Below are 15,724 nucleotides of genomic sequence, written 5' to 3' on the forward strand. Positions count from 1 at the left end.
ATAGCAGCTCTACCATTTTATATTCCCACCAGTTGTACACAAGGGTTCAAATCTCTCCACATCCTTGCCAAAGCTTATTTTATGTGTTTATTTTGATAGTAGCTGTCCTAATGGATGTGAAGTGTATCTCATTGTGGGTTTCATTTGCATTTAGGGAGTTTGTTTGTTCTTAATTCTGCAAACGTATAGGCCCTGTGTCAGATGCTAGGGGTATAAAGAGAAGTAAGTCCCAGATAGAAAGCACAAGATCTCAGCCAGGATCGGGGGGTGCTGCTGTGGAGGGACCTGGGGAAAGGTCTGTGTAAAGTCCCTCAATATGGAGCCATCACTTGGTGGGAAGAGAAGCAAACCTCCCTATTTCCATAATCCTGCCCAAGGCCAGCCTCCTAGAGCTCAGGAGGCTGAGGGAGGGCCCTGGGAGTGAGCAGGAGAGGAGTGGAGTCAAAGGTCTTTGAAAAGCCACCTTGCCTTTCATCATAAGGGTGCCTTCAGTCAGGTGAAGGGGTTGGACCAAGTGCTTTCTGTGGATTGAGAGTAGTGGAAACACTTCTGATTTTTAGGGAGGAATTATACCATCTGGAGAAGAGGAGGAAGTATGCCTGTGAATCTTGCCTGATCTAACTCTACTAGCCATGAGACATGTGTCATCCTGATATTCCTGCATTCCCGACATCCCAGTCCCCAAAATGCCTGATCTCGAGAATATGCCATGCTGCCTCAAGACCAGCCTAGCTTTCACAGCAGGGGCCTCCAGGGTCTGGCAAGGTTGAGAGCAGAAATTAGAAGCAGGGATCTGTTTCATGCCTTTGATCCTGTCGAAAATAGTGAAAGCATTTGCCAGAGCCAGCTGGCTTCTCAGCGGCAGGGATGGCACAGCCGCCAGCCTCAGCAGCCTCTTGTGCGCATGGCAACTATAGGTCCTTGGAAAACCAAAAAGTGCATTGGGCTTTTGCAGGAACATCAGCTACCCCTGAATGAAAGCTCCAGCATGGAATACTTGAGAAAGAAAAAATGCATGGAGGGAGGGAAAACATAGAAAGGATATTTTCTAAATGCTCTAAGTTCATTTCTAGAAATAACAGGCTGTAACATCCTTTACAAATTAACAATTTGAAGGCTGGGCATAGTGGCTCACACCTGTATTCCCAGCACTTTGGGAGGCTGAGGTGGGTAACCTGAGGTCAGGAGTTTGCGACCAGCCTGGCCAACATGGTGAAACCCCATCTCTACTGAAAATACAAAAATCAGCCAGGTGTGGTGGCGGGTACCTGTAATCCCAGCTACTTGGGAGGCTGAGGCAGGAGAATCGCTTGAACTGGGAGGCAGAGGTTGCAGTGAGCCGAGATTGCACCACTGCACTCCAGCCTGGGTAACAGAGTGAGACTCTGTCTCAAAAAATAATAATAAAATAAAAATGACAATTTGAGCCATAATAGCACATTTCATTCCCATTTTTATTGCAAATGGCCTGATGTTTGGTACATTTAGTACCAATTGTTGGAATTAGTCTAACTTGTAAATTATATAGCAGCTGGGGTGATGTATGTGGATCACTTTATGGGCTGCAAAGCTCTATGGTACCTGCAAGATGTGTGATGTAAGGACATGGGTGTCTTTCAGCTTTTAATCTGTGTGAGCAGATATTTCCAGTGATAAAAATGTGATTCTGAAAGAATAGGATTACTGTTTTTCTAGAGCAATTATAAATGCATTAAACAGAGTTTTTGTTCTTGATTCTGCTCCTCGCCCTCAGAATATTTCAGTGGTGATAGAGATGGACAGACAGACAGAGTGAGAGAGACAGACAGCAGGCAGAGAGAAAAAGGAGTGGTGACCTAAATATTTCCTCATGCTTAAAAAATGTGTATTAGCAGCAGTAAAGAAAATTTTGGTTTTAAAAAAATACTCTTAATTATTCTTTCCTAATAGAAGAATAGCTTTTTGGTTTGGTTTGTTCTTCTTCACATCCTTGATTGCAAAGAACAGAAACCCACCAACCAGCTTAAACCCCTTTTTTTTTTTTTTTTTTTTGAGACAGGATCCCACTCTGTCACCCAGGTTGGAGTGCTGTGGCACGATCTCAGATCACTGCAGTCTGTACCTCCTGGGCTCAAGAGAGCCTCTCACAGCAGCTTCCCAAGCAGCTGAGACCACAGGCGCCCGCCACTATGCCTGGCTAATTTTTTTTTCTGTATTTTTAGTAGATACGGGCTTTCACTATGTTGCCCAGGCTGGAAACTGGCTTAAATTTTAAAATCATAATAAAAGATGAGTTTATTGGAAAGATACGAAGATATTTTATAGAATCCAAGAGCAGGAAACAACCTGCCAAGGAACTAACTTTAGGAATGAACTAGAGAATGCACAGGAACCAAGCAAGCAGTTCCTCTCCACTCCTCTCCCACTCGTAGGCAGCTAGTTTCAGCATCCGCTGCTCTTCTGGGTCTTACCTCTGCCTATGACCCCTCTCTCTGCACAAGCGGCCTTTCTCTACCTCATCTGCACATGGCCAGTCTCAGCTGCCCCAAAATGCCACCCACGGGCCCAAAGTCCACATCTCATCCTGGTAGGCACCAACTGATTCAGCCTCTTGGATGCCAATTTCCCAAGAGAATATGATTACCCAGCCCAGTGTGGGCCTGGCCCCTCCAGGGTCAACGTCTGCCCCCAGAGTACAAACATGACCACGGAGGCAGTTCTCAGGGAACGGGCATGGGCTACATGGGGACCCTACGAGCTGTCTGCAATGCTATCCCGCATTTCTGGTACTTGTCTATGTGTTTAGATTCTCAAATATTTTTGCAATCATAAATTACCTCACTGAGAGATTTTTCTCGTTTTGGTTTTAAGTGAAGTATGATCTTTGAAACTATAGTGTAAAGTAAGTTGTTGGGATTTATCTGAGGATTACAGTCCTCTGAGTTATTTTAGTATCTCATGGCCAAACATCATCTAAAATTAGCTGTTTTCAAAGAATGTGTTCACTGAATACTTTAACTGTTTGTCCACATGCTTTGTCATTTGCAGTCACTCTTGATTGTCCTAAAAATAGAATTACTTTACAGTATTGGTTACTCATTTTCTTATGATTCTAAATAGCCAAAGATAACTAACTCCCTTTTTTCTTTTCTCACTTACATATATTCAGCCATAAAGTCAGAAGATGTGCCCATTTCAGAGTACACATTTTCAGATACATTTGCTCCAAGTCAAGGAAAAATCCCCTAATGTTATAATTCACCAAATTAGAAATGATGACAGTTGTCATTTAGAAATGAGAGAACCTTATTTTTAGTCATATAGAAGTAGATCTACAACTTCTCACGATTAGCCAAGCTAGGCTGGGCGTGGGGGCTCACACCTATAATGCCAGCACTTTGGGAGGCCGAGGTGGGCGGATCACCTGAGGTCAGGAGTTCAAGACCACCCTGGCCAACATGATGAATCCCTGTCTCTACTAAAAATACAACAATTAGCCAAGCGTGGTGGTGGGTGCCTGTAATCCCAGCTACTCAGAAGACTGAGGCAAGAGAATCGCTTGAACTCAGGAGGTGGAGGTTGCAGTGAGCCGAGATTACACCCCTGCACTCCAGCCTGGGGGGGGAGAAACAGAGCAGAGGACCCCATCTCAAAAAAAAGAAAGTAAGTAAAAAAAAAACAAGCAAAAAAGATTAGCCAAGCTAGATTTCAGATCAAATTGGTGCCTATTTAAGTGCTAAAGAACACGATCTAAACCGAAAAGTTCTTATTTTGGTATTATTTTTCTAAGAAAGATATTTCAAGACTACTAGATATGCCATAGTTATGGGGAAGAAACAAAAAGAGAAATATTATGTATATGTATACTGAATTATTCATAGGTGAAATATTATGGTGTCTGAAATTTGCTTCAAAATAATCTAGGGTGGAGGTTCATGAAACAAGGTTGGCCATGTGTTAATAGCTGTTGAGGCTGGACAGCGGGCATCCCGGGGTTCTTTATACTCTTCTATATGTGTTTGAAACTTTCCATAATATTTTTAAAATGCCAAAAATACTGGAACATATGTACCTTGAGTCCTTTACATTTTAAGCCTTACAAGATTGTTGCCATTGTAGGAGAAGAAGTAGGAAATCTAACCTTTTTCAACATCAAATCCAAGATTATAATTGTCCATTAGACTGAAAGACTATTTTTGCCCAACATTTTCTTTGGGGAAAGTCCTGGATTTCTTGTCAAATTTTCAAGTAAGACCAGAGGGTGGGGAAGGAATGAGCATTTATGGTTTATTTTGTGTGTTCTGTTTCTAGGCTTTAAAGGCAAACTTAGAATTCAGGCCGAAGTAAATGTGAATGCCCACAATAAGCGATTTACTTCTAATTGCCATAATCTTCCAATGCCATATTCTTGCCAACACAGTTTGCTGAGAGGCAACTGGGAAAAGAGGGGAAAACTGATTTTCTCAGGCTTTGGAAAACTATGTTTTCAGTGCAGCAGAGTAAAACATATCAAGCTTTATTCTTCTGTTATTTGAATGATGTTCAAGGTCAAATTTTATGGAGTCCATATTCTGAAAATCACAGCTTTGGGGTTTGTACCACACCATGTCATTGGCAGTACACGCCCTTCTGAATAATTCAAAATGTTTTTACTCAATTTATGAGACTTTGATTAAAAGGAATCAAAATAGCGGCACCCGTGCTTCTCATTTTATAATAAAGAGTTAAAGTCAGAGTTTAATTGTCTCTCTACTGCATTCTGTTGTAACAGGAAAATTATTGCAAGTTAATTCAGGTGCCAAAGAACAACTTTTTTTCGAAGCTCCAAGAGGCAAACGGCATATAATAAGACCTTCAGAGGTAACAATCATACACAAAGATTTTTAAAGATATTTTGTGAAGATTTAATATGTGCATTTTAATAAAACCTATCACGTTAACTTCTAATATGTATTATATTTAGTGTACCTTTAAGCTTGATCATGTCTTAAATCCGATTGCTTAATCTGGTTTCCAGGTTCCCAGAACATAGGGATTTATCACAACGCTGGTGGAGCAATGTACAGTTGATGCTCTGCTTAATTTTTCTCTGCCTGAAGACAATGAATAAGCTAACAATTTGGATGTTATATATTCCTTTTTCTATTTGACATGTCATTTTGTGCAAAGCTTTTTATGAACATACATTTTGAAGCATGTTTTCTCAATGTTTATTTGTAATTATGAACATTATTATCTATAACAACAGATTTTTTTTTTTTTTTTTTTTGAGGTGGAGTGTTGCTCTTTTGCCCAGGCTGGAGTGCAGTGGCACCATCTTGGCTAGCTGCAACCTCTCCCTCCCAGGTTAATGAGATTCTCCCACCACAGCTTCCCGAGTAGCTGGGATTATAGGCATCTGCCACCACACCCAGCTAATTTTTTAATTTTATTCTTTTAGTAGAGATGGGGTTTCCCCATGTTGGCCAGGCTGATCTCAAACTCCTAACCTCAGGTGATCCGCCCACGTCGGCCTCCCAACGTGCTGGGATTATAGATGTGAGCCACCGTACCCAGCCTGGAAATTATTTTTTTGAGACGAAAACAATCTGCAATCTGACCATTGTATTGTATCAAACTGTTTTCTTTTTTCTGTGTTTCCTCGTGTCCTTAGCTACATACATCATTTTTTAATTGCTGAAATCAAAGCCTAGATAAAATTTTTGAATCCCTAAACTAACACCCTCTTGAAAGCTAGATGCCTTTTGTAGACATGTACCTCTTTCACGGTGTACACATAACGAGCCCTGGTCTAAGTGTTGACAAGGATGAAGAAATATTGCTTCCTTAGAGGAAAAGGAGGTAAGGGTATGCCACTGAGTGGCAGGCATCTGCCTCTCCCTCGCTTCAGTTTGCCAGTATCTTAAACCATCCCAGTATTGTAAGGTTCTCCCAAAGACATTTAGACACGTGTACCTTTGCATTTTCATTGTTTGTAAAGGAAGTATATGTGTAGTACTTTAAAAATATACATTGTTATAGATCATGGCGTTGTATTAATGGAAATTGTTCACTGAGAAATGTTGATCTCACTCCTCTCCCCAGTTCCAGTTTATTTGTCTCTGATCTGTCCTCTTTTTAACTTTTTTTTTTTTTTTTTTTGAGACAGAGTCTTGCTCTGTCGCCTGGGCTGGAGTGCAGTGGCCAGATCTCAGCTCACTGCAAGCTCCGCCTCCCGGGTTCACGCCATTCTCCTGCCTCAGCCTCCGGAGTAGCTGGGACTACAGGCGCCCGCCACCTCGCCCGGCTAGTTGGTTTTTTTTTTTTTTTGTATTTTAGTAGAGACGGGGTTTCACCGTGTTAGCCAGGATGGTCTCGATCTCCTGACCTCGTGATCCGCCCGTCTCGGCCTCCCAAAGTGCTGGGATTACAGGCTTGAGCCATCGCACCCGGCCTTTACTTTTTTATGTAGAGGAGCTTTTATGGCCTTGAGTAAGAGATATTTTTAATTATGTCATTCATTCACTGGTCATTTGTTGACTGCCAGATACTTTATATACCTTTATTTTTTATTTGAATTTCAGCTTTTATTTTAGATTCAGGGAGTTACATGTGTAGGTTTATTACATGGGTCTATTGTATGATACTGAGGATTGGCATACAAATGATGACATCACCCAGATAGTAAGCACAGTTCCCAGTAGATAGTGTTTTAGCCTTTGCCTCCTCCTCTCTCTGCCCCCCAGCAGTCCCCAGTATCTATTATTCCCACCTTCCTGTCCGTGTGTACCCAATGCTTTGTTGCCACTTGTGAGAACGTGGTATTTGGTATTCTGTTCCTGCATTTATTCTCTTAATATAATGGCCTCTTGCTACATCCATGTTGCTGCGAAGAACATGATTTCATTATTTTTTATGGCTGCATAGTATTCCATGGTGTATACGTACCACATTTCCTTTATCAGTTGGTCACTGATGGGTATCTTGGTTGATTCCATATCTTTGCTATTGTGAATAGTGCTGCAATGAACGTATGAGTACATGTGTCTTTTTGGTAGAACAATTCATTTTCCTTTGGGTATGTACCCAGTAGTGGTATTACTGAGTAGAATCGTAGTTCTTTAAGTTATTTGAGAAATCTCCAAACTGCTTTCCACAGAGGCTAAACTAATTTACATTCCCACCAGCAGTGAATAAGCATTTCCTTTACTCTTCAGTCTTACCAGATTCTGTTATTTTTTTTTACTTTTAATAATAGCCATTCTGAATGGTATGAGATGGCATCTTGTGGCTTTGATTAGCATTTCTCCAATGATTGGTGATAAACATTTTTTCATGTTTGTTGGCTACTTGTATGTCTTCTTTTGAGAAGCATCTGTTCATATCTTTTGCCCACTTTTTTTTTTTTAAGACCCTTTTTTAAGGGTCTTGCTGTATCACCCAGCCTGGAGTGTAGTGGCACCATCACGGCTCACTGTAGCCTCGATTTTCTGGGCTTAAGTGATCCTCCTGCCTCAGCCTCCTGAGTAGGTGAGACCCTAGATGCACACCACCATGCCCAGGTAATTTTTGTATAATAGTTTTAGTAGGGCCAGGGTTTTGCCATGTTGCTCAGGCTGGTCTCCAACTCCTGTTGCCCACTTTTTAATGGGGTTTTTTTTTTTTGCCTGTTGACTTAAGTTCCTTTTAGATTCTGGATATTAGATCCTTTTCAGATGCATAGGTTGCAGATGTTTTCTCCCATTCTGTAGGTTGTCTTTTTTCTCCGTCGATGTTTTCTTTTGCTATGTGGAAGCCCTTTAGTTAATTAAACTTGCCAAGTCTCACTTGTCAATTTTTGTTTTTGCTACAATTGCTTTTGAGGACTTAGTCATAAATTCTTTCCCAAGACCAATGTCCAGCATGGTATTTCCTAAGTTTTCTTCTAGGATTCTTGTAATTTGAGGTGTTACATTTAAATATCTAATCCGTCTTGAGTTAATTTTTGTATATGGTGAAATGGGGGGGTCCAGTTTCATTCTTCTGCATATGACTAGCTAGTTGTCCCAGCACCATTTATTTAACAGAGAGTCCTTTCCCCATTGCTTATTTTTGTTGACTTTGTCGAAGTCAGATGGTTATAGGTGTGCAGCTTTATTTCTGGGTTCTGTATTCCATTGGCCTGTATGTCTTTTTATACCAGTACCAGTCTGTTTTGGTTACTGTAGCCTTGTAGTGTAGTTTGAAGTCCAGTAAAATGATACCTCTGGCTTTGTTCTTTTTCAGGCTCTTTTTTGGCTCCATGCAAATTTCAGAATATATACACCTATATTTTAATCCTCATAACAGTTTTACCTAATAGTTGTCAATCTGGTTTTACAGATAAGGAAACTAAGGCTCTGTGAGGGCAAAAGATCCACAGCACTGTGATCTCAACCCAGAGACATCTGTGTGTGACTCCGTGGCCTAAACCATGAAGCCTCTCAGTTTCTCCTGTGGATTTAAGCATCATTTCACATCACTTCAGCTGTACTTTCCCTTCCTGTTTTAATGCCCCCAAATAAGTATACTAAAATGAAATGTAATTTAACAAAATGGCAGAGGAGGATGAGGCTGGCTTGGAACAGATGAGCAATTATTATATAAAAGAAAATGCACAAGAGGAAAATTGATGTTATAATGCTCCCCAAAGTGACAGGTGCTTGCTCTGAAAGTTAATTTGTTACCCCATGGTGCACATTTGTTACTCCAGAGGCTGATTCGTGATGATGTTGGTTGCAAGTCCCTCCAACTGATGCTTTCTTGGCCAACTTCCCTAGTGGTGCCAAGGCCCTTCGACTGAGCATGAGGGATTTTGGAAAATCTTTTTCAAATAAGCATTTTATTTTTAAGAAACAATCATGGTAAACTAATACAAAGCTTACCCAGCAAATTGTTAAAATATGACAAATGTTAAAATGCCTATTTCAAATCCATCTGATACGAATGGTACAGTTAAAGTAGCACCATACTGGGAGGCAAAGTCTCTGGAGCAAACCTCCCCCTTCGGCTTCCTAAGCATACTGTGACTGCAGTGATGTAACCTCTCTGTGGGCCTCAGTTGCTTCCTTTGCAAAATGATAACATCTACCTGAGGCAAGGTGCTGAGGAAGGGATCCCTTGAGGACTCTCCTTCTATCTTAGTTCCAGCATTTTTAACAAGTTTATATAACCCTTTTGCATTGGTGGATTATAGGTATCATTCTTAATGCTCCATTTTAAGTCCAGTTTCTGTAGCTTCCAGCAAGTTAGACATTTGCTTCCCCTGGAGAGTATGGTGTCCTGATCTGGCCAATGGTGTTGTGTTGGGGTGTCTGCCAGGGGAGGAATACCAGCTCCCTTTCCTTTCCTGCTGGGATAAGGAGGCCAGCATCACTGTGGGGATTGCAAGTGGACTAGGAGATGGAATCTAGAATTTGGAAGGGAGTCAATGGCCAAAAGCCTGCTTCCAGAACCAGCAAGGGATGGTTCCCTGCTTCTCTTCCTGTGAAGGTTAGGTTAGAACATCATAAGGGGTTGAGGGACTCTACTTCTAAAACTGAGATGATTTCTGGGGGAACCATCTTGAGTCACCTCAGTCTGTGTTCCTACCTGAGGCCCCCAAGTCACAGGACCAGATGCAGATTTTTGGTTCCACTTCTGTGTGCCTCCAAAAGAAACACACAAGATTAAATGAGGAGAAATTTGAGTGACTAACAAATGTATAGCATCTTACCATGTTGTGACTAAAACTCCTGGCTGCATCTTTATCTTGTAATTTCTCTTCTAAGCAATAACAACAAGCAGAAATTAGGCAAGGTACATTAGCAACGTGCAAAGCAGTTTCAGATTGAAAAGGAGAGATCTGGGCTTTAATTTTAGCTACAGTTCTCTAATTTCTTATACTCCTCATGAGCAGTGCTTTGTCTAAAGAAAGTGGAATATTAAGGTGTAATAGCAGATCTTGAATGAAAGTGCATGAGACAAAATCTCCCAGGAAAGCCATAATGTTGTTGTTATTGTTTATTATTGTTTTAAGTAAATGGAAAGAAAACCCTCAATCTTATCAGGTTTAACCTATAAAAATTACAAATATTCTAGCCAAGAATTTCAGACAAAACAGTTTTAAAGGATAAAAGATTCATGGCAATACAATATGAATAGCTCTTCGGATTTTTACAGTAGTCTCTCTAGAGCATACAGGATATTAAGCTTGCCGCAGAATCTTATTACTTTTTCCTCCAAGGAAGCAGTCATTTTTTTTTAAGTTGTGTCTTGTAAATTCTTAAAATAATTTGCTAAATGGTCATCTCCATTGATCAGCCTAGCTTAGTGATTCTCAACTGGGAGCAATTTTGCTTCCCAGGAACATTTGGCAATGCCTGGGGACAAGGGTATGCTACTGGCATCCACTGGGTGAGACCAGGGATGCTCTAAACATCCTGACATACACAGGACAGTCCCAACAACAAAGAATTTTCAAGCCTAAGACATCAGCGCTGGGGTTGGGGAATCTGGATCCAGCTTATGGCTTATGCAGTGTATAAATGTCTAGTTAAGAACTAAAATACCTTATTGTTGTCAAATTTCCACAATTTCAAAATGTTCATTTTATCTAGAGAAAAACACTTGGGTATTTGACTGCAGTGTTGGTCTCTTAATGCAAATAACCACTTTAAATATGCAACTTAGAATTTGTGTACCTCAGCACTCAACACAAATACCTATTGTCAGAGTAATTTAGAATTACTCAGGTGCAAACTGTTTCTTTTAAATAAAACAGACTAGGTTGTGCAAAAATATAATTCTCTTTCATTCTTTTTCAGACTGAGAAGATACAGTGGGACACATGGACCTGTGTCCTGGGACCCACCTGTGAGGGAATCTGGCCAGCACATAGCGATATAACTGATGTCAATGCTGCCAGTCTTACCAAAGACTGTTCCCTTTTAGCCACTGGAGATGATTTTGGTTTTGTTAAGCTTTTCTCATATCCCGTCAAGGTAATATTGCATGTTTATTATCTTTACTTGCTCAGTCTCATAAATAACCTTAAATCTATCTTATTGTATCTAAGTGCATTTTTTAAAATTTGAAGTCATAAGCAATTCATATTATCGGAGTATTATTTATGCTGTATAAAAACCTCCCTGCCATTGTGTTTGAGTGACTAATTTCAGTGCAGTTCTCACGGCATAGAACTCTATCTTGAAAGGTCTTTAGTGGTCACCAAATCCAACATCTCACAAACTACAAAGTAAGTGTTACATTTACAACCTCTCAGACCAGTGCCTTTCTAACTTTTATTAGGATACTTCCACAGAGGAGGAACTTAATACCACACAGCAGCCCAACTGATTTTTCAATACCTCCAATTATTAAAATGTTTTCCTCTGTGTTGAGCTGAATTCTTTTCTTTCCTCTTTTTTTTTTTTTGTGTGTGCAGTGGCATGATCTCAGCTGACTGCAACCTCTGCCTCCTGGGTTCAGGCAATTCCCTGCCTCAGCCTTGCGAGTAGCTGGGATTACGGGTGCCTGCCACCATGCCACACTAATTTTTGTATTTTTAGTAGACACAGGGTTTCACCATCTTGACCAGGCTGGTTTTGAACTCCTGACCTTGTGATCCACCAGCCTTGGCCTCCCAAAGTGCTGAGATTACAGGCGTGAGTCACTGTGCCTGGCCTCTTTTCTTTTTAAATACAATTCTACCTTCTGAACCATCATTAAACAATTCCATTCCTCTAACAGCCATCATCTTTAGTAAGATCACATTTGACCCCCTGAAGTCTCATTTTTTTTCCAGCCTAACATTTCTAGTTCCTTCAGATGTTTCCCATATTCCATGGCTTACAGCTGTCCCCTCCATTTAAGCACGCTGCAGTTTGTCAATTCTTCCTTCAACTGTCTAATCTAGAACTGTATTCAGTGTTTCAGTTGTAATCTGATCAGGTCAGAGCACAGTGGGACTGCTACCTTGGTTTTGATTTTTACATTTGTATTAAATCAAACGAAACTGACGTTGGCCCTTTTGCCTGCCACACTACAAAAATTGAATCATAGTCGTCAATCTCAAAATGTTCAGATTATCCCCAGCCTATACTTACACAATTGATTTTCTGAGATCTGAATACAGAACTTTACATTCATACCAAAAAGTTTTATTTATTTCCTCTCAATGTTCCATCCTATCTGTATCTTTGAATACCTTGTCAAAGCATTTTCTCTCCCTTGCAGCATCATGTCATCCTCTGCTTTCAAAATCCTGAGTTCTAAATCATAGAAAAAAAGAGAAACTGGAACAATCAAACGTCAACTCCAGGAACCTCCCCGTCAATTCAATTTTACATTCCATTTATTTATTTATTTATTTTAACTAATGAATGAATGAATGACAGGGTTTTGCTCTGTTTCTCAGGCTGGAGTGCAGTGGCACAATCACTGTTCACTGCAGCCTCTACCTTCTAGACTCAAGCGATCAATCCACCTCAGCCTCCCCAGTAGCTGGGATTATGTGCATACCACCGTGCCCAACTAATTTTTTTACTTTTTGTAGAGATGGGGTCTCACTATATTGCCCAGGCTGGCCCCAAACTCCTGGACTCAAAAAATCCTCCCACCTGGGCCTCCCAAAGTATTGGAATTACAAGCATGAGCCACCACACCCAGCTGACATTCTGTTTGTTAATCTACACATTGTAACAGTTCTTTAATCAGTAACAGATATTTAAATTTACCTCCCTGTACAGCCATTTATCCTAGTCCAAGGAGACATCATTAAATACTTGGCAAATGTCTTGCCTAAAGACAAGTGGATTTGGTCTCTGTCATCCTTAATCTCTCCTAGTAAGTCAACCAATAAAATATGTGAGGTTAGTTCACAGTGTACCTGTTACTGTCTGGTTATCACTACTTCTTTTTCCAAATGCTTATTGAACTCCTGTGTAATATTTCATCCTAGAATTTTCAAGGGATTACATCACCTCATGAATCAATATTTGCCAGAACCTATTTGTTTTCCCATTGGGATACAAGAACCACTTTATGTTTGATGCCACCTCTCCTGATTTCTAAACTTTTCAGCTATTACTGTATTGTTTCTGTGGTCACCTTTGAAGGTACCTGTACTCATGTAACTGAGTTGTTTTCTCCTTCATGGTTTCAAGGGCATTCTCTTTGACAGAGGAAGTGAGAAATTGACTTTCAGTTCATGTGAAGCCATCTGATTAAGAAGTGTTCCTAACTCTTCTCTATTTTGCTTCTATCCCTAAATATATCTTTCACATCCTTTTCAAAAGTCTTATTTTTTGTCTTCATTCCAGAAACTACACTTAAAAATCTGTGCAAGGCTTTTGTATTCATCCTCAATGGTTTGCTCCTCCTGTCATTTGTACATTTTAACCTGAACATGCCAGTTACCTCTATGGCCACTTTGGTTACTTTGGACGCTTTTCCTCTCTTCTCCTTCCTTTGTTAATATCTGATTAGATTATCATCAGTAGCCCTTTCTAAAATACACATCTGATTATGTCCAGTGTTACCGTCATTGCCCATCCCAAAGCCACCTGGCACCCTTCTGCCAATGATCTGTCACTTACCAGCCCTTCTTATTTAATCAGAATTTAGTTCTAAGTAGCCATTTTTCTTGCTATTTCTACGTATAAATGAAATTGCTAGCAGTACAAGGCAAAAAGTTAGTGATACCCTGGTTTTAGTAGACTGAGGTTTTGGAGTAGCTATTTAGATAACTAAAACCCCCACAGTACTATTGCACCTTGCTAGTACTTTCCCTGCCTGACAAGGTGGTTTATCTATATATCACCATCATTTCAAGTTGTGTTCCTCAGACCAGAGTTCCAGGGAGGTGTATCTCAAGTGGCCAGGAAGGAACCTGTGCAAAAGCTCTGGAATCCTATTCCTGTTTTAACAGAGTTACACTGTGTTTTGTATTTTGCACATTCAGCTTCTGTGTATGCTTTTTTCCTAAGATTTTACTGTGAAGATTTTCAAGCATACACATAAGGCAAGAGAATAATATAGTGAACTCACAGAAACCCACAACCTAAATTCTGTAATTTAAAGTAAACTGTAGAATTAAGAAAGAAAAATAAAGACCTCAAATGACCTAACTTGACACTTTAAAAAAACTGGGAAAAGACCAAGCTAAGCTTACTGTTAGCAGAAGGAAGGAAATAATAAAGATTAGAACAGAAATAAATAGGGACTATAAAGAGAATAGAAAAGACCAACGAAACTAAGAGTTGAGTTTTTTTTTTTTTTAAAAGATAAAATTGACAAACCTTTAGCGAGACTAGCCAAAAAGAGACTCAAAATTATAAATGAAAGAGACATTATAACCGATACTGTAGAAATACAAAGGATCATAAGAGACTACTTTGAGCAATGACATGCCAACAAATTGGATAATCTAGAAGAAATGATACATTTCTAGAAATATACAACCTACCAAGACTGAATTGCGAAGAAATAGAAAATCTGAACAGATCAATAATGTGCAAGGAGATTGAATCTGTAATCAAGAACCTCCCAGAAAAGCCCAAGACCGTGTGACTTCATGTGTGAATTCTCCTAAATATTTAAAGAAAAAATATTGCCAGTCCTTTTAAACTCTTTCAAAAAAAAAAAAAAATTGAAGAGGAAGGAACACTTCTAAATTCATCTTATAAGGCCAGAAGAACCTTGAGACCAAAACCAGATAAAGACATTACAAGAAAACTACAGGCCAATATGCCTGATGAATATAGGTGCAAAAATCTGAAACAAAATACTGCAAACCAGATTCAACAGCACGTTAAAAAGATCATAGGCCATGATCAAGTGGAATTTGTCCCTGGGATGCAAGGATGGTTCAACATATGCAAGTCAGTAAATGTGATATACCACATAAACAGAATAAAGGATAAAAATCATTTTATTATCTCATTGGATGTGGGAAAAGGATGGACAAAACTCAACATCCTCTCATGATTAAAAACACTCAAATTAGATATCAAAGGAAGGAACTTTCATAAAAGCCATAAATGAAAAACCCACAACTAACATACTCAATGATGAAAAGCCGAAAGCTTTTCCTTTAAGATCAGGAACAAGTCAAGGAAGTCCTAGCCAGAGCAATTAGGCAAGAAAAGAGAGAAAAGCATCCAGATCAGAAAGAAAGAGGTAAAATTATCTCTATATACAACATGATCTTATATATAGAAAACCCTAAAGACTGCCCCCCAAGAAAACTGTTAAAATTCACAAAGTCGGCCGGGCACCGTGGCTCACGCCTGTAATCCCAGCACTTTGGGAGGCCGAGATGGGCGGATCATGAGGTCAGGAGATCGAGACCATCCTGACTGGCACGGTGAAACCCTGTCTCTACTAAAAATACAAAAATTGGCTGGGCGTAGTGGCGGGTGCCTGTGGTCCCAGCTACACGGGAGGCTGAGGCAGGAGAATGGCGAGAGCCCGGGAGGTGGAGCTTGCAGTGAGTGGAGATCGCGCCACCGCACTCCAGCCTGGGTGACAGAGTGAGACTCTGTCTCAAAAAAAAAAGAATTCACAAAAGTCATTGAAGTTGTAGAATACAAAGCTAACATACACAGTTCAATTACATTTTTATGTACTTAGACTATCTAAAAAAAACTGTGTCATCAAGACGAATAAAATGTTTAGGAATAAATTTAGCCAAGGAGGCAAAAGAACTGTATACTGAAAACTGTAAGACACTCATGAAATAGATTGAAGAAGACACAAATGGAAAGAG

General features: G+C 40.0%; 1 protein-coding gene across 1 annotated transcript in view; it reads left to right on the top strand.

The window, feature by feature from the left end:
- The window catches only part of EML6 (EMAP like 6), a 261,918-nt gene that overhangs the window by 195,489 nt on the left and 50,705 nt on the right, over window positions 1-15,724 (top strand). The window contains exons 25-26 of the mRNA XM_017859044.1: window positions 4,751-4,839; window positions 10,782-10,958. Coding sequence (XP_017714533.1) covers window positions 4,751-4,839; window positions 10,782-10,958 — 266 coding nt within the window. The remainder of the gene's footprint in view (window positions 1-4,750; window positions 4,840-10,781; window positions 10,959-15,724) is intronic.

This window comes from Rhinopithecus bieti, unplaced genomic scaffold (assembly GCF_001698545.2).
Source record: "Rhinopithecus bieti isolate Rb0 unplaced genomic scaffold, ASM169854v2 scaffold_47995, whole genome shotgun sequence".
NCBI classification, from domain to species: Eukaryota; Metazoa; Chordata; class Mammalia; order Primates; family Cercopithecidae; genus Rhinopithecus; species Rhinopithecus bieti.